The sequence below is a fragment of the Cotesia typhae genome, unplaced genomic scaffold (genome assembly GCF_013202065.1).
Source record: "Cotesia typhae breed Kobodo isofemale line unplaced genomic scaffold, CoteBio_Ctyphae contig_36, whole genome shotgun sequence".
Lineage (NCBI taxonomy): Eukaryota > Metazoa > Arthropoda > Insecta > Hymenoptera > Braconidae > Cotesia > Cotesia typhae.
In genome coordinates this window covers 815301-835075 of record NW_027423744.1, presented here as the reverse complement: position 1 = coordinate 835075, position 19775 = coordinate 815301, and the positions used below count along the sequence as shown (strand labels likewise).

Below are 19775 nucleotides of genomic sequence, written 5' to 3'. Positions count from 1 at the left end.
GGTCAAAGCGGGGGCAGAGAGGAAAGGGGTAGTATCGGATTAGCTGCGGTACATTTCATACCTTCTGTCGACGCGTATGTTCCGCGATAAAAAGCAAACTCGGCTCAGTGGCGCCACCTCGGACGCAGCGGGGGGTGCTTGAGTGGCAGCCTATGAATAAGGAACCCTGTCCGCAGAACCAAAACTCAATACCCCTATAGATTCTGTATGATGGACTAAGGACCAAAGACTATGGGCTGGTATATGGTGTAAGGGGTGAAGGGTGAAAGGGAACTTTTGAATCGAGCTCACGATTAATGGGACCGCCGATGATCACGATGATGTAGTCATACGTTGTGGCTTGTAATCCTTCGTTGGGGGTTATAGGATTTTAGTTATGGGAATAGGGGAGTTGCTGAATAAGTAAGTAAATAATACTCTTATAACATTAGGGATAAATTAGTTTTTTTTTTTTTTTTGATGTTTGTTTTTAGATTTCTAGATAGTGAGGAAATTTGTAGAGAATAATTTATATGAAAAAGGATTGAGTGATTTGGATAAATATGCAAGAGTTTATTGTTTATTTTTTAGAAGCATTTAATTTAACATCGATAGAAGAAAATGTAACACCTTCCATACGTTAATATTTCAAGCAATGTAAAAAATTTTATCAGTTTAGATAAATTAACTCTTTCATTATACAGAGAAAAAAAAATTAGTTTAAGTAAATGAGCAATGTTGTAACAAGAAATTAATTTGTTGAAAATTCTCAATTTTGTTTCTTGTCTAGAAAAATCCAAATTTTTCTCACTGAAACTTTTTTTTTTTTTTAATTAAATTAATTATTTAAAGATAGTATTTTAATTTTCTCTAAGAAGTTTATTAATTTTATTAACAAAAAAATTTTTTTAATTTTGTCTAAATTTTTCGCCAATAGCGGGAAATATAAGTTTCAACATGATATTTACATTTTTAAATTTGGAGAAAATTTGAAAGAGATCTAGCTGGAATATTATAAGCACTTTTAAGAAATAAGATAATTGATCATTAATTTGAAAAAATTTTTGAGGTGTCTAAGTACACAAAAAATATAATTTTTTAAATTTATAGTTTCTAAAGTTTAGTTTGGAATAGCCCGTTTCTGCTTGAGAAAAACTGTACATTCTGGTAGAAGTATACTACCGCGCCACCTCCTGGTGATTTTGAACAACAGAAAAGAATCCAACAGCCCAAGTATAATCACAGTTGTACTCACTCGTTATATAAATTTATGCTTAAAAAAATAAACAATCCGGCTGATCGAAGGGTAGAAGGTAGAGTTTAACTGCCGAAGGAAATATATTTATTATAATTAAACAAAATAATATTGAGCTAAGATTTTCTAAAGGGTTCTCCGCAGTGATCATACGAAAGGATTGAAAGAAAAATAAAAGTAAAAAATAGGATTTTTAAGAAGTTATAGTGTTTACAAGCCCATTAATTTTTGAGAAATCAACGTTGTACGTCGTCAAATCCGTTATTTTATATAAAATCTTGATTAATCGATTACGGAGTAATTTTAAGCTGTTTGAAATCATCTTTCTTTGTAACAGTGGTATCTCGTAGAAGTATATTATGAATTTTAGTCATAAGTTAACTCGAAGGATTCAAAATCTTTACTTTTGCTCCCGAAAAATGCGCCATAATCTTAATCAGGTAAGTTAATAAAAAAATGTGAATAAATTAGACTTTTTTATAGGGTTTAAACGCCCTCTTGTGGTCCAATGCGTGAATTATAAAAAAATAACGAATTTAAGATTGTTTGACAGGCATTTAGTCGATTCATTGATAATTTTTCCTGCAAAAATCGAATAATGTCTCAGTCCAATATAAATCTATATTTGTACCATCATTTCGTTAAAAAAACTTTTGTAAATCTTTAACCCAACCTCAATTCTTGGCTAGAGTCTTACAAAACGAAGCTACATTACTTTAAAATGTAAAATGGATGTAATTTCCTAAAATGCATAATCACCCGAGCGTAGCAGCTCCTCCGTCTTGATGAATAATTAAAACCTCGTTACAAAGCTCGGAAATATCATTAGTATTATCATAACTCACAACTCATAATGATAACTAAGGGAATAGAAGAGCTTTAAAAATACACTACTGCATTAAATTTGTAGAGCAATTACTTTGATATCCGACACGGTGTAATTGAATTCCCAAAGATAGCGCGTCTGAAATTGGGAGGGGGGCTATCACTTGAATTTGAATGCCAGGAGATGGACACACAGGAGTTGAATCTCTCTGATACTACCTACTGTCTACTGTCTACTATCCGCAGTATTACACAGACTACCAGAGCCAGTATCAGTATTAGTGTCAGTATAGAGAAATGCCCATAGGTTGGGGGGACGTGGGTATGATAATAATTCGCTAATATCAATTTCAAATTTCAATTAGTATCATCTCGGGCTCTCGAGTTGGTTGGGTGTACGTCCCCGGACGCCTCGTCGAAGCACGCCATGATCTAAAATTCAATTTGTCCCTCTGTAGTGTTATACGTCTATACTACACCCATCCGGGGACGACAAGTGAGAGGGAGATTTGAATCAAGAGAGATGTTGCTAAACCCACTACACATTAATACTGTTCTGATGTGCTACGATGAATATAAACACACACCCACACACATACACACACGCACGTACACAAACTCATTTAGATACACATAGGCTTACCAAGCTAGATCCACTGGCATAGATGTATTAGGAGCAGGTATAGATCAACATATACATAAACTATAAACCTTGCTAGCATTAGTGCCGAGTATCTTTAAAGCACACCAAAAGTAATCAACTCATTACTAATTTAAAGTATGGTAGCTTATTCAATTTAACTGGATTATTAATGCATGAATTTACAATCCCCAAGATTATATCTGATCCAATCCGCGAGGAGCGAGTGGCTTCAAATAGAGTGACGGGTCCCCAGTAGCTTTAACTAGGTTTGACAGCATCATTCCTGGTTTCAAGCTCATGTCGATCAAAGAGTATAGATCAAATTTCCGGGTTTATACTTTTGATTTCCGATTGTTTATTGATGATTGGTCATTGATGATTGATCATTGATAACTGGTCATTGGTCATTGATTATCGATCGTTGATAACTGATCATTGATAATTTATGATTGGTCATTGATCATTGATAACTAGTAATTGATCATTTATAATTGATGATTGATAATTGGTCATTGATGATTGATGATTGATCATTGATAACTGGTCATTGGTCATAGATGATTGATCGTTGATCTGATCATTGATAACTGGTCATTGGTCATTGATGATCGATCATTAAGAATTGATGATTGGTCATTGATGATCGATGATTGATTACTTATAATTATAATTGTATTTCGTAAATACTAATGTTAACAATATTATCTTTACAGATTGGATCAGTTCACCAACCAGGAACGCAGGTTCGATCGACATCTCCGGGATCCCAAAACCCAGTGGCAGGTTCAGGGGCAACCACGGGGGGCCCAAGTGCGGCCCCTGGTGTCGCCAGAGCGGGGGGCATGTTCTGCTACCACTGTCCCCCGGGGCTGCCGGCACCAAGACTTCCGCCTACATTGGAATATTCTTTTGCACCTACCCATCCTTGTAAGTAGACAATCTTGATGATTAATCTCCGGTCATAGAATCATAGCTATGATTCAATTAGAAAAACCCTTCTTGCATCCCAATTCCTAATGTGATGTATCAAAATGACTTGCCTCAACCAATTCCCTGAAAAATGAAACCCTTTGCAAAAGGCTTTTTTAACGACAGCACATCGAGCACTTCCCCAGTTCTTAACTAAATTCACTTTAAAATTGAAAATTATTGCTGTTGGTTTAAAATTTTCATTCTGTCACCCCTTGGAGGGTGAAAGGATGTAAAGTAGTAGGTACTAGCTAGCCTATGATCAACGTGGGGGGCCCAGCTAGTCAGCATCACAAACGTTATTACTTATTACACTTGAATTATTGATCATAGCAGGAAACAGTACTTATGATGATGAATTATACGATTATAACATCCACCACACACTACATCGAATGTACCTTCGCAAATACCGGTTACGCAATTGAAATTGAAAGTAGTTAAATGATGACATAAGATATCCTAAAAGAATGATTCCATTAGATCTAACATCCAGTAGAAATAACACGGCAAACAGAGTTAGAGTTGATTTTAGTGGAACACGTCGATAGTTCTTAGTTCGAGATCCTATTTCAGTTAGGCAAAGGACTTTTGAACGAGTTAGGTTTTCCACCCGAGTGAAACCATCACGGATCATCCTGTCTAACCAAAAGTTTCTATTTGCAACCTTCATCGAATAATGCAAACTCTAACTTGATCCGATCATTAGATTCTGGTTACACTGGACCAGGTTCGTGATAACACAATAGAGCAAGCCTTATTGAGCAATATTCGTCCTCGAATCGAGAGCGAAGAAAAGTAAACTCCCTAGGGACATCACGAAGCACCCTTTCATAGTAAGCGTGATCAACATCAAACCCCAGCCAGTATCCTACATTAACGTCCCCTTCTTATCCGACGAGCGAGAGAGAGAGAAAGAAGGACAGACAGACAAAGATGGCTACATGCTGTTGGGATAAACAGATTAGGTAACTACGTGATAAGTCGGTAAGTGGGTTCATTCGGGGCACATACCAATTCAGATCGGACCCTACACAGACACACACGATGCTAACATCTCACTACCTCGTTAGTGTCATTAGTGACGGTCGAGGTGTCATTAGATTTAGTTCTCCATCGAGTTTTTCCAGTGGCGCCCAACCCCAGTTATACTTCCATGACTTGCTGGTGCTTCAATTGAATAACCTTGTCAAAAACGTCATCGAGTTCAGAAGTTCTGAAATCAAGTTGTAATTGGAGGATCCATGCTGGTGATGAAGTGGTTGTCTGCTTGGGTACTTTGTCATCGGTGTCTGGTGAAGGGTTGGATCCATTCGTTCTAAAGCACGTATCCTTTTCAAAAGCTTATGTTCCGTTGGAACATTTAACATTTTTTTATTGAATTTCTTGTTCCGGTTAGAAAATTGTCAAGTATTGGAAAAAATGACAAGGTTACTAAATGAAAATTGATGCAAGCTTCTTCTAGTCCTTTTACCAAATAAAACTATCATGGATACCATCTTTAATGTCTCAGCGAAGGCTCCAAGATGGGAAATATATTTTTATTTACCTGCGGTAGATCGAGTAACAAAATCTAGAGCTATCTTGGGGTTGAGGGGCTGAAATCAAATGAAGAATATCGGCTCGTGGGTTTCGAGCTCGCAAACTCCTCCACTGGTTCATAAATTGGATCAACTTCTCATTCCCGTCCTCCATGCTATGCCAGCTAACTTGGATCCCTTGATATAGATATAGATATATATATCTGTATTTGTACCGGTAGAGTGGAGATAGGTAGAGGACTTTGCCCTCTCTTTAGCTGCACGGATGAGTTGTACGAGTTGTCTAGCTTCTGGCTTTACTTTTTCAACTTTAATCTAAGATCTTGAGTGGATTTCTCTTCTGTACGACCGGATAAATTTATTTACGCTCTCACTCTCTCTCTCTCTCTCTCTCTCTTTCCATTTTCCTTATTTTTCCGTATTTGTTTAGTGTGCTTCTTACTTCAATCGATACCTTTTTTGATCAACTAATCCTTAATCGGTTCATTATTTTTCCAATGCATTTTAAAACTTAACCACGAAAAAATAAATTTTTAATGCTGATCCGGTAAGTCGGAGAAAGAGGCCAGGATTACTGCCGCGGTAATTAATTGTGCTGATTGCTTTGCATCATTAATAAAGTGATTATAAGCTTTATTACTACTTGCACAAGGTTCTTTTCGACTAGATTTGCTTTAAAGCCCTCTCCGGCTAGAGAGCTCGCTTTGTGACCGTGCATTCAAAGACCACCGTCATTACTGTGCCTTTATCAAATATATGACACCCACTCACATGCACACACGTCTAGTTGATTGTTTATAAGTCTGAGCAATTAGGAATCCATTACTGGAGCACAAATGAGAGTTAGATCAAACAAATATCAAATTAACTTCATTTCGTTCTGAAAGGCTCAATCAAATTACCTTACAAATTTCATTCAAAGATTAGTTTCTGCTTTCACAACTGGATTTATAGTCACTTTGGACCTCAAACAAGTCGAGAATGTTTGTTTGGCTTCAATATTTTCCAAAAAAAAAAAGTTTTCTTTGTTACATATTTTTGGCGTTGGTTTTTCGGAAGTTTCAGAAAGACTTTTACGCTCAGAAATTTTTTTTTAAATATTTCTACGGTGAAGAATAAAGTAAACTTTGCTAATAGACAAATTAGGACTTTGACTATTCGATAAAAATTAAATTTATGCATAATCTAATATTTTTTATTAAACATTGAAGGGATGGCGAAAGGACCTTCTTAATTGATTGTTTTCAGTACTAATTAATGAGCAATCCATTACCGGGTTGCAAATGATAATTGAATTCAGCAAATACTACATTAGCGTGATTCAGTAATCGGACGAAATGCGATAACGTATTCACCGGGTTGCAAATTGGATTCAAATAAATGTTTCTGGAATCCCAAGTGGATTTATGGTTCCTGTGTATCCTAAGAAACACAAAAAAATTTATTTGACCCCAAAGTTATCCCAAACAAAAAAGTTTTCTTTGTTATGTTTTCCCGCTTTTTTTATTTTAAACGCAAACAAGTTAAATTTTTTCAAGCAATTGTTTCTAAATTTGATTTTTCAGACACAAGTTACTCTGCCTACCACCCAGCACTGCATGGCGTGGGCGAGGATTCGTTCGTCCGACGGAAGCAGAGAAGAAACCGGACAACCTTCACGCTCCAGCAGCTGGAAGAGCTGGAATCTGCGTTCGCCCAGACCCACTATCCGGATGTGTTCACACGTGAGGACCTGGCGATGAAGATAAACTTAACGGAGGCTCGTGTACAGGTTAGTTAAACTATTTATTGTGATTTTAAATTATAAATCATGACGTCCCTAACTTCGCTGGTTGATCCTCGAGGGTAAACTGACACTAGAACTGACGGTAATCTTTTGATGAGGTGAGCTCCCGGTAATCTGACGGATTACTTCAGTTCCCCAACATGTTTTCTCTTTCTTTTAGATTAAGAAAGAATGTCACTATCCAGGAACAAGATATTTTCTTTAAAATTTACTGTTAGTTAGGATAAAATTTCTTTCCATCAAGTTTTGCGCCAAATACACGGTCAAACGCAAATTAAAAGCCGTTTGTATCAATGATAAAAATTATGAAGCATAACCAAAAGGAAAAAACACAATTAACAGTTGTTAATAAAAGACGGCTTAATTCCTGGAGCTTTACCAGATTAGCATAACGCAGGTGCTTTTCGTAAGAGATTTATGCGCAGAGATTGGCAAAGTGTTGAATATACACATAATATACACATAATACCGGTGGTTGCAACAGAGGAGTGAGCGGGGCGAAAGAAGAGAGAAAGAACCAGAGTAAAGATTAAAAAAGTAAAAACGGGCTAGAGTATGACGCAATTACCGCGCAGACTCATTGTTTCATTAGCGGAGAACAAAGAGAATCTGAAATAATGAACAAATAGCCGCATTTATGCAGTACTTTTTACACTATATCTCAGTCTCAACGTAAGCGCACCACTCTTATGATGTATATAATAGCTCACACAAGTCTCGGTCATTCTCTGTCTTCTGCACGCCAATTAGGGGCTCCTGGGAGGCCCGACGACACACCAAGCACGTACACGCGTCAGTATAACATCATCTACCCACACCTGACACTTAACTTCTTTCTCTAGCCCATTAACAATCATAAATTCATTTTCAGCGCAAAAAGTTATTTTTGTGCTTACCATATTGTTATCAAACACAAAAATAGAAAAATTTTTTTAAAAGGCCACATATGAACTGATCTAAACCGAGAAAGTTTTTTTCTACTAAGGAAGTTTTTCTCTAAAATAATGACTTTTGTTACTTTGCACTACTTTCTTAAATATTGACGTTTTTGAAGATACAAGCTCATCCCGATGTTACACTGATCAAGAGCTTTCATTTGAGTACCCACATGCATTTTTATACATTTTTCATTTATGCATGTATTTAAATACACTAGCTGTTACCCGCTCGCTCCGCTGGGCATTTTATAGAATTATTATTTTTAAATCTAGACTTAAATTTAATTGGAGCATTGTCTTGATTTGCTTAGATTCTAAATTCCATCGGATTGGCCTGTACCTTTTATCCATGTGATAATTCTAGCTAATATTCATTGTAACTTTCAATGTGCAATCACTATATCATTTGGATCCTATAGGAGCTAGAGCTTGGAAATTTTAAATTTTCATTCTTAACATCCACCCCTGTAGTCCATATTGCGAGTAGGTTGTCATAAAATCCGATATTTAATCATTTCTACATCACATACAGAAGATTCTTACCAAATTTGGAGCTTATAGGAGCTACAGCTCGGAAAATGAAATTTTAATGTTAACACCCACCCCCGCAACCCCCTGTGTCGTGAGCTATCGTAAAATTTGTTTATAAATAATTTTTACATCACTTACAGAAGATTCCTATCAAATTTGGAGTCTATAGGAGCTGTAGTTAAAAAATTGGAATTTTTCATTGTTAACGCCCCCGCAAACCCCTTTGAGGAAGGAATTTTTTAAAATCCGTTCTTAGCTGACCTCTACATAGCAAAAGTAATATTCCTACCAAATTTGAAGTCTCTACGCCTTATAGTTCCAGAGATATCGTGATGAGTCACTATATACCTAAAAATCTCTTATATACTAAATTTCACGAAAAAAAAACCGATTTTATTATATGACTATCCTGGAAACAAAATTTTTCTTATTTCTCTTAATAATAGAAATTAAATTTAAGAAAATTTAATTGATCATAATAATTCAATTAAGAAAAATTAAATTAATTATTAATTAAATTGTTGAAAAATTGAATTTTTAATTACGTAAATCCCATTCGAGCAACTTTTTTCGTACCCAAGGATCGATCCAAATTATGACATCAATTGTAGTACAGCTAGGTAATTTTTCAATAAATTATAAATCAGCACAAATTTTCAATGATGTAAACAAACGGAAAAAAAAAAAAAAAAAAAAAAAAAAAAAAAACAGTTTTTTGATATTAAGAAACGTATATTGGATATAAAAAAACTTGGATAAAAATATTTTGTATTCTGGATGGAAAAAAAAACTTTTTTTTGAGTCCATGAAACGAAGAAACCAAAATATAATAAATCCGAACCCCATTATTTCTTATAATTAAATCCCTAAAACAAAGAGCTCCGTCGGAGGAAAACTGTTTGTCTGAATTGCAGCACTCACCCTAATAAAATAGACTTTAAAGATTACTTTTCGGGAAAATGTCTTTAGTTGTTCGTTTTAAAGTAACAGACTACTGACATACACGAAAGGGATTAAATTTATATTGAAAAAAATAGAGCCAGAAAAAAAAATAGAGGACTGAAGGATGCAGAGAGACTTTGAGTATTCTCACGGGAAACATGGCTTTGTTCCTGGCTATTACTCGCTCCCCGCGAACCCTTAGGATATTATTATATCTCCCGTCTGCTCCGACTCCCGACCCCCTGGCACCCTCTCTTGCAAGCAGAAGTACCAGCACCCAGTATCAGCTAGCATCCTTCTTCACTCTTTGGCTCCCTTGTTTCAAAACCTCCAACCACCGAACGTCTGCCTCCGCGTATTTATTTTATTAAACCATTTTCTCTAACAACCCCTCCCTCAGGTACGACCAAAAAGTTCCAAAGCCACCTCGACGGGCTGCTCATTCCGCCGTTAAATCCTCAAAATATGGAAGCAAAAGTAGATTTTTATCAACACAGCATCATGTTAAATTAATTCCTGGATATTCCCTCGTCATCATTATGTTAACGCCCAAAGTAATTCGAAAAGGTGTGTAATTTATTTTTCCATCCACCTACGCTACTTTTTTTTTTTTTTTCAACGGCTGGCATTATGTCAAGTTAGACTCGTTAGCAAGATCGAGACTCTTTTAGAATAACACTCAGAACCCAGAGGTCTTGGGTGCTGGTTCATGGCTCGTTGAACATGCACCAACGTCCCATCAGCTTTACAGTCGCTCTTGCTACCTGTCCCAATTATTACTTACAACTTCCATAGATGGTTACTTTGTCACTCAGAAAAATTCAAACCTTGCACCAACGAAAAATTAACTTAATTTGAGAATAATAATATTGAAATTAGCAAATGTGACTGCCGTGACTTGTGAATTATAAATAAATAAAATTTTGCATTATCAAATAATGAATTTTGTAAAATTGCACTGTACTTTCTTAACAATTGACGTTTTTAAAGATATAAGCTCATCCCGATGTTACACTCATCAAGAGCTTTCATTTGAGTACCCATATGCATTTTTATATATTTTTCATATATTCATATATATATAAATATATAAAATATATGAAAAATTGATGTGGGTACTCAAATAAAAGGTCTCGATGAGTGTAACATCGAGATGAGCTTATATCTTTAAAAATGTCGATATTTCACAAGATACAACGTTATTTCTTAATTATGCATCTAGAGATATAGAATTTTTTAATGCAGCCTAAATACTTGTCATAACAAATTGACTATCGATCAGAATGATATGAAAAGGAGCGTAGGTATGCTCTACTCTTGCCTAAAAAACAAGATCTTGTGTTTCGTCATAATTATTTGTATCTGACAGACATAATGTGCATATAAGTGCTGCAAAAAGTACATTGTCAGATTAAAAAATAATCACTGACCATTTAAAAAATTTTTTTACATAATTACATAAAAAAAAGTGTTTCTTGTGCACTCGTAGTGCAGATTTATAAATCACTGTCGGGGTAAACATTATAACTTTAATAAAAATCGTTTTTTTTTTTTTTTTTTTTTTTTTGATTCATTATTCATTTGCGAATACTTGGAATACAAACTGTAGCTTGAAACCGTTTCATCTAATTAAAAAAATTTTTTTTTGGTTGGTCTCGAGGAAAATTTTGTTGTTTTTTAGCAGCCATATGTTATTTTTTTTTCTCCGATTTACGCAGAAAAATTCAAATGAACTTAAGTTGAATTATATTTCAACTTTCAATCAATTTTTTTTTCTTTCTGTGATTAATATTTCATCTACTATAAAAAATTAATAAATTTATAATGCCCATTTGGATTTTTCAAACTTTTTTAATTCAAGAATTATAATTTATTAATTCAAGAGTAATTTTTCTTTTTAATAAACCACTAATTGACTCTTTTAAAAGGTTTGGTTCCAAAACCGGCGAGCAAAATGGCGTAAAAGTGAAAGGCTGAAAGAAGAGCAGCGAAAGCGTGATGGAGTGCTGCCCCCTGGCGGCGGAACTGGAGCGAGTGGAGGAGGAGCAACGCCAGAAGCGGGTCTGCCGCCATCTTCTTCTAGCGGGCAAAGTCCCACGAGTCCTCACGGGGACCCGATGGAAACGAACGACGAGGAACCTGGACAAGACTGTGGTGGGGGCTCTCGAAGTCCCAGTACGACTTCTGCCTCAGTTAGCCCGCGGCCGCAGCAGTCTCAGAGCCAGCCTTCACTCGGTAGTTCAGCGACGCCACCGACGACGCCGATGAGGGCGCCACTCTCCAGTTCCGTCAGCGGGTCTCTGGTCCCACCCACGGAAAGGTAAATCCGGGCTTGTTTCTGTTTTTTACCTCAATCTTGACTCTCCTCTCAAATAAATAGCCGCGATAAACAAGCGGCGTCGTAAATCGGTCGAGAATTTCGTCGCGACTGAATTCTCAGCTCGTAAAATAGCGCTCGCAGCTGGAGGTCCTGGACCCCGACTGCGAGGTGAGCTTTTAGCGTTCGTATTTACGTCTTTAGGAAATATCACTGAGATTACAAACTACCCCAGCGATATGTGTCCGAGCCAGTGGAACCGGAAGCTAGATACGCGCCATTAAGCTCCAGACCTTATCTGTCCCTTCTTCTTTACGTAGTTCCGCTCAGCGCCTCTTCTCCCTTCCCTGCTTTCAAAGAGACTTTAGTCTTCTTTGTCTAACAGTTTACCCTAGATTCTCACCCCCTCCTCGGGCTCCTGTTCATGATGCGATATTATCCTGGTGATGAAATTAATTGCACTCGTTATTTTAGAAATTTCGATAGTCAGAGGCGTGAGAAAATTAATATTTTTCATTTTTTTCACACTAATCAAATTAGTTTTATCAAATTAATAATTCTGTGTTAGTTTTATTATGCTGTATTTTATCTTGAATTAAACAAAATTAAAAAAAAAATATTTATTTAAAACATAAATACAGCTTCAAGGTGATCATCATAACTCGTTATTAATTCGTTAAAAATCAATCAAACAAAAAAAAAGCGACATTCAGCCGTACCCGACATGGATAGGTAGATTTCTTGTTTAAATATTGAAAAAAAAAAAAAAAAAAAAAAAAAAAACACGTTATTAAAAGACAACAGATAGATATTTTAAGATATCTACCTAAAAAATAGAATTTGTAACAGATGAAACTCATTTGATGATAAAAGCTAAAAATCAATTTATTATAAAGTTACATTTTATTTTTTATTCAAAATTAAACGTCAAAAAAATAATTTCTATCGTCAATTTTTTTGTATAAAAAAAATTTTTTTTTTTTTTATATATTTACTGAGTAATTTTTAAGTCAATTGAAAAAATTTTAAACAAAAAATGTTATATAATCTAAATTGTGTCAAAAAAATGATATTTATTTTTTAGATTAATATCTCAAACTTAAGTCTTGTGCAAGGAGACAATTTAGCGATAAAACGCCATCTGTCGGATATTTTCAATATTAAATCTAGTAAAAAAATTTTTTTTCTTTAACCATTGTGAAAATCATGGAAATTGTGCGACGGATTGCAATTCCTGATCTTATTACAATTTTTGTAATAATTACTTTTGGGTTCAATGTAAAAAAAGCGCCATTCGGCCACACCCGATATAGATAGGTAGATTTCTTGTTTAAATATTGAAAAAAACACTTTATTAAAAGGCAAAAATGTAAAATTTATTTTTTATTATATTTTTGCAAAGGACGATATAAGACCGACGACAACCAATAGATATTTAAAAACATCTACCCAAAAAATAGAATTTGTAACAGATGAAAGTCATTTGATGATAAAAGCTAAAAATTAATTTATTCTTGATTTTTTTTTTATTTTTCCAACTGCAAAATAAATTGAAAAAAGTATCAAAAGGCGATGAAAAATAGCTCAAATTGAAGATAATTATGTAAATTTTAACATAAATTAGATATATTTAAGCTATCTTTTACGGCTTAAAAATTATTTAAAGAAAAAGGGCCGAAAAACGTTAATGTAAAATTTTTTCAAATTTTCAAAATCACAGAATTAATTAAAAAAATCATCAAAACCAGACAAATGATTTTTTCTCTAGATTCAAGTTACGTTTTTTTTTTTAGTGCAGTTAATGGCTATTTTTACTTGATAAAGTATGAATTACATTTAATCAGAAATTTCCTCCTTTGTAAGGATCTTTTTTCCGATTTTTGATATCACCAATAATTATTCAGTTATTTACGACAAACTGAGATTATATACTTTAGTTATGTTTTCTGTTAATAAAAAACAATAATATTAGTTTCAGAATTAAATTCTGCATCGAAAGAGTGAATGTTGATATTTTTAACACAATTTCTAAGATTGTTGAGCTATCTGCTCTTGAACACGGATAGCAAACTACAACTCCTCATATTTGAGGATCAATTTTCTCTGTAGGTGTTAGATCCATAAAATTTACGAGAAACATAACCAACTAATTCCCCAAACGTATACACTGCACGGGATTCTGCGCAACTAATTGCCGTTAATTATCGCGCTTACTCAAACCAACCTTTCATTTAATCACAACCGTCCTCTCATTTTCCAAACTATCTTCGATATTAATATTCAATATTCGATCGTCAATATTTTCTCCGAACTGACCACTTGCTGGTTCAAAGTAGTTGAATAATCAAGTAGTTTGGCTGTTCGAAATTTCTTTGACTTAGAAACTATTTAGTATACTTGAAGGGAAGAATTTAACTCGATTGTAGTTCAATAATTATCTTGCAAGTCTTACAAAGACATTGGCATTGCATAAAATTTTTTTTATCTCTTAAGAGTAAAAAAATAAAGAGTTTAACCATAAACTGGCTTGATAACGCTATCGTCTCTGGATTCTAAAATTGGATAATTCAAAAGCAGCATGTTGTCGTAATATTTTACAGCGAACTTATAATCCAGTAAAGCTGTTAAGTTTTTCCTTGGCTCGGAAGGGTGAGGATGAGGATGAAGATTTAAAAGGAAAATGCGAATGCGGGCTTGCATGTACTGGTGTAGAATAAAAAAGCTGGAGCAGAAGCAGGAGATACCTAACGGGGTAAGAAATGGTATGTGTATATGTGTGTATGTGTGTGGAGGGAACGTCTTGGGAGCAAGGTAAGGAGCGGGTTCGTGCTCGAGAAATTCAGAGCTTACCCTCCCGGGTCCGGGTACCGAGGAGCTTCTGGAGTGGTATAGAGCTACCTTGAATAAATGATGAAGATATATTTACGGCGAACTGTTTTTAATAAATTACAGATACGAAGACCAACTACGTCTCGGTGTTATCGTATTTTTCTTTTCCTCTTTTACTTATTTTGTTTTTTCTGTTTCCAATACTTCTCAAAGCTTCTCGTCTTTATCTTTAAATTTATAAAGAAATATCGCTGAGTTTTACTTTTTACGGTGGCTCTTTGTTTCCAAAAGCGACCCGATTCTAAGTTGCCAAATGCTAATGTAGGCTTTAATATTTAAAAGAGAGATTCACGACGAATTTTAAACAGTTATATTTATATTATTATTATTACTTTATATTTTTAGTTTTTTATTGGCAGTCCAGTTTATTACTACAATTTTTTTCTCTAATTTTTTCGTAATATTCTTAGCCTGTATTTTTCTCCAGGCATTGTGGACAATGTCTCGGATAGCTTAGCAGGTAGAGCTTTTGACGCTTAACCGAAAGATCCAGGTTCGAGTCCTGGTCGGAGCCATCCGAATTATTTTTTCATCCAAATTTATCTTTAATGACAAATTTAGATATAAATTTATGATAATTTGTTTATGCTTGAAGGGAAATTATACAGGTTAACAATATTACGAAAAAATACTTAAATCAAATTTGATAATTTCACTTTAGATCATATTAAACCGAAAGTTTTTTTTATGGAACTTAACTAAAATTTATAAATTTTGAAAAATTACAGAGAAAGGTAACCTTTCCCTAGATTAAATCTCAAAAATTGCTACTCTTATTATGAATTAATTTAAAAGAAAAGTTTGCATTCAATCAATTACACAGTTTAATTTATTGTCAAAAAATGGTGTTGCATTTTTTAAAATAATTTTGTTAACTAAAATATTTTTTTCTCAAAGTAAATTTTTCTAAAAAAAAAAATCAATTTATCGGGCTCAAAATCTCATTGGAAATGCGAAAAAAATCAAATTAGTATATATTAATCATGAGAAATAAATTTATCGAAAGTTTTGAAGCTTAATTTGATGTATTTATTACAATTTATAATTGAACAAAACAAAATTGAGCTGAGATTTTTGAAAGGGTCCTCTGAAGTGATCACACAAAAGGATTGTGATAAAAATCAAGATAAAAAATAGGATTTTTAAAGAGTTATAGTGCTTACAAATCTATTAACTTTTAAAAAATTAACTTCGGGAGTTTTCAAAACAGTTATCATTCTGTTAGTACGATATAAGTAAGAAAAAGTCAATTTTAGTTTCGAGAAAACTTTTTTTTGTATGTTAAGAGTAAACGCTTCGATTTTGAGGCGTGCAATATATAAATCTGGACAAAATTTCTGTCGTAAGAATTTTTCCGATAAAATGGGTCTAGGACTAAATATTCTGTACAAAAATATCCAATAATATCCCAATATTTAATTTAAATAAATGTATTTTATTTAAGAATATTTTTTTTTTAATTCATAAATTTTATTAATATTAAAAATTTTAATGATACTAATTACAATTGTATTTCCAGCTCTACCGCAGGATTCAGGCCCCTGGAGCCTCCAACATCACTATTCTTCTCCCCCCACCTGGCGGCCCAATTCTCGCCGCCTTTGTTTGGAAGCAGCAAAATAATCGGCTCGACAGCATCGACATCCTTGACATCAGCGACCCCGTCTCTGTGGACCACCAGCGACCATCGTCCCAGCAGCCTCCAAGAAATGCTGTCCTGGACAACGCCATCAGGCTGGCCGGGGTCTCTCTGTGGGTGCTGTAAGCCCGGGTCCGGTGATCTTCATCGGAGCAGCAGTTTAGCGGAATTGCGGCGAAAAGCCCAAGAACACAGCACAGCAACGGCTTTACTGGGTGGATTGGCTGGGTTCCCTGGAGGGCTGCCACTGCCTCTTCACTTGCCTCTTCTTCCGCCGCTTCTGGGACTGTCAAGACGACCTGATCATCATCATCATCACCTGTCGAGTGTCGTTCATCAAATCCAGCCTGCTACCAAAGAAGATCCTTAGAATTCAGAACTGAATCGGTTGTTCTAAATTTTGGTAATTAAGATCGTCATTGGTGGTGATTTTGATGATTGATTAAAGGGTTGTCAAGAGGGTGAAAAATCAGGACCAAATGCCTGTGCCTGATGATGTACTATGTACTAGGACTCTAGTGTTAGTAGAAGTGAGATTGAATCTGTTTGACAGCAAAAATGTTGTCAAGTTGATATATTAATAATTATTTAAATAAATATGTAGACAGATGGATGTTTTTCTCAATAAAATCAAAGAATGAACCGTTTTTAATGTTAGACTACTCAATTTATTTCGTTTATTTTGTAAATGCGGCATTTAAAATTTTTCTATGGTTTTTTTTTTTATCAACACTTAAAATGTCCAAATTATGTCTAATATGCCCATGTATCGTTTTGATTAAAATTAGTTCCAAAAAAACCTCCAACAGGTGGCGCATGGTCACTAAATCTTTTCCTTAGAAGAGAATTCACTTTTAAATATTAAGTAATAAAGTAAAAAAATCATTGTTTTCTTATAAAACGCTTATTACATATTCAATTTCAATTTTTGTTTAATAAATCTTTAGATAATTACTATAAATTATTTTTTTAATATTATATATGGCTATGTATGATCAAATCAACCCAAAGTAAGGCCAGAAATTTTTTATTTTAAACCAAAATTAAAGTAGTTAAAAAAAAACACACTTGAAGCTTAAGGTCAAGTCAAAAAACTTAATTTTGTAATTTTTTTAAATCACATAAAAGTTTTTAGTAAAAAAAAAAAAAAATTGAGTAATAAAACTTTGTTTGGAAAAAAAATAGTGTAAAACAGTTTCGCAACAAAGTATTTGCATGAAGTAAACTTTTCACATGAAATTTTTTGTCTACGATCAACAAACAACTAACCAAGTGACATAAAAATTTCCAATCCAAATTCGACAAATTTAAATTATTAATTAATAGTAATAATGACTGAAAAAAATTTTTGTCTCTGAAAAGAGAGCCGCAGGAGTTATTTTAGAGCCGCATTTACAAAAAAAAAAAAAAAAAAAGAACGGAAAAAAAATGTAACAAAAAAGTATACATAATATAAATAAAAATATAAATATTACAATTAAGTGATTTAAATTTAGAAATTGTAACTGACATTATAGAAGTCGGAATAAAACTTGTTCTCGTGATATATAACCTGACTTTTATTGCAACTGACTTAGATCCCCAATCGGGAATTGAAAGGAGCAATTAAATCCTTGGGTAGTTTAAAACCGAGTATCGGATTCGCGTGCCGTTGAAAATCTAAACTTTTATTTTCTTCCTTTGTTTAGTTTTTTTGGGGGCCAGAAAAGATGGATGGAGAAAAGTAACTTGAAGATGGTTGGATGCTCGACAGCAATCAATGTTCCGGGGAAGAAAAAAAGGTTGATTCTCCTAGCTACCCTTGCTATCCTGTGAGTTAGTCGGCTGTCTTTATCTGGCAAGTGTGAATCCTCTTAGCTCGTAGTCGGGGTTGGTCGCAGTCTCAGCCAATCAGAGCCAAGACGCCATTGATCGGCACGTGGCCAGGCCAGGGGAGGGGAGAGGGTGAACTACAACTGCAAGTAACTCCAAGTATCTCCGAGCTACCCCTTGAGGACTCACTCCCTCAACTCCTTCCTCTTCTTCGGAGAAACAACTGATAGGGATTCAACTATGCACACTCCGTTACACTTACTGGTAAACCGTATTAATCAACGACATCATGGTTTATCTCCAACCAACACCAACCCCGAGCTTCTCAATCCTTTTACTCACTTTTCAGTAAAGCTGCGGATTCTCCTGCTAGGTCCTCGGGGATCCAGATCCAGAGGTGAAATACCCATTTAGCTTCCTGGAGGGTAGCGAGGTGGCTCAACCACTTTACGGAGGATCAGCTAATGACGTCTCTCAATACTGATACTCGCGTGACCAACTAAAATCTTTGGAATCGTTGCTGCAACCTAGAATCCTGGAGTTTGAGGTGATTGATGAATTAAACTGATGTATGACCTGGTTTGGAAACATTTGTAAAGTTGCGAAGTAATTATTGAGATAATAGACTGAAAAAAAAATTTTTTTTCCATCCAGGAAATTTTTTCCTCCAGTAAGGAAACTGGTGTTCCTGTGTGGAGAGTTCCAGAGTTTTTTTTCGAAACTAAAAAGTACAGTGGTTTTTTAAAAATTCGGTTTTTTCCTTAACAAAATATCAAAATAAAAATGAAATCTTGATAAGGCACAAATTCAAGTAAAAATCTTTGCAATGACACTAAATTTCACTAAAAAAAACCAATTTTATTATACACGGAGAAAAAAACATAGGGATTTGTCCTATTTTTCCAATGGTAACATGGGAATTTTTTCTTTATTAACATGATAGAAATATACTTTTAATAATTTTTTTTTCAAATTTTGCTTTACATGTCGAAAAAATTAAAAATCCAGCAAATTGTAGACGGTGTGGCTTAAATTGCCATAACTTTTTCAAAAATTGACTTATCGGGACGTTTTTTTTTTTTCAAAATTTTTTTCATTAAATGTTATTTTTGGGAAAAAATAGAAAAAAATTATTTGAACCTATCTTCATCGTTATTTTTTAGATTTTCCGAAAAAACTCTGAATTTCTCAATAATAAACATTTTTAATTTCATTTTTCTTTCTTTCATATCAAACTTTGACATTTTCTACAAATATCCTGAAAATTTCAGAATGGTGTTTTTTCGATTTCTATTTTTTTTCAACTGAAAAAAAAAATTTTTTTTCATGTCATGAATGAATTTTTCCTATGTTACCATTGGAAAAATTCTTACGTTAACATTGAAAAAATTTCTATGTCAACATAGGAAAAATCCTATGCAAAAATAGGAAAAATCTCTGTTTTTTTCGCCGTGTATGATTATCCTGGACACAAAATTTTTCTTATTCTCTAAATAATATAGATTAAACTTCAAAAAATTAAATTAATCATAATAATTCAATAAAAAAAAATTGAATTAATTATTAATTAAATTGTTGATAAATTGAATTTTTCGTACCCAAGGATTTATCGAAATTATGACATCAATTGTACAGCTAGTAGTACAGCTAGGTGATTTTTCAATAAATTATAAATCAGCACAAATTTTCAATTCTGTAAACAAACGAAA

General features: G+C 34.1%; 1 protein-coding gene across 1 annotated transcript in view; it reads left to right on the top strand.

The window, feature by feature from the left end:
• Drgx (Dorsal root ganglia homeobox) overlaps positions 1 to 17688 on the top strand; it is a 41954-nt gene extending 24266 nt beyond the window's left edge. The window contains exons 2-5 of the mRNA XM_074241663.1: positions 3416 to 3629; positions 6778 to 6983; positions 11338 to 11729; positions 16135 to 17688. Of these exons, the coding sequence (XP_074097764.1) occupies positions 3545 to 3629; positions 6778 to 6983; positions 11338 to 11729; positions 16135 to 16624 (1173 nt within the window). The 5' untranslated portion in view covers positions 3416 to 3544 and the 3' untranslated portion in view covers positions 16625 to 17688. The remainder of the gene's footprint in view (positions 1 to 3415; positions 3630 to 6777; positions 6984 to 11337; positions 11730 to 16134) is intronic.
• Positions 17689 to 19775: the final 2087 nt, after the last annotated feature.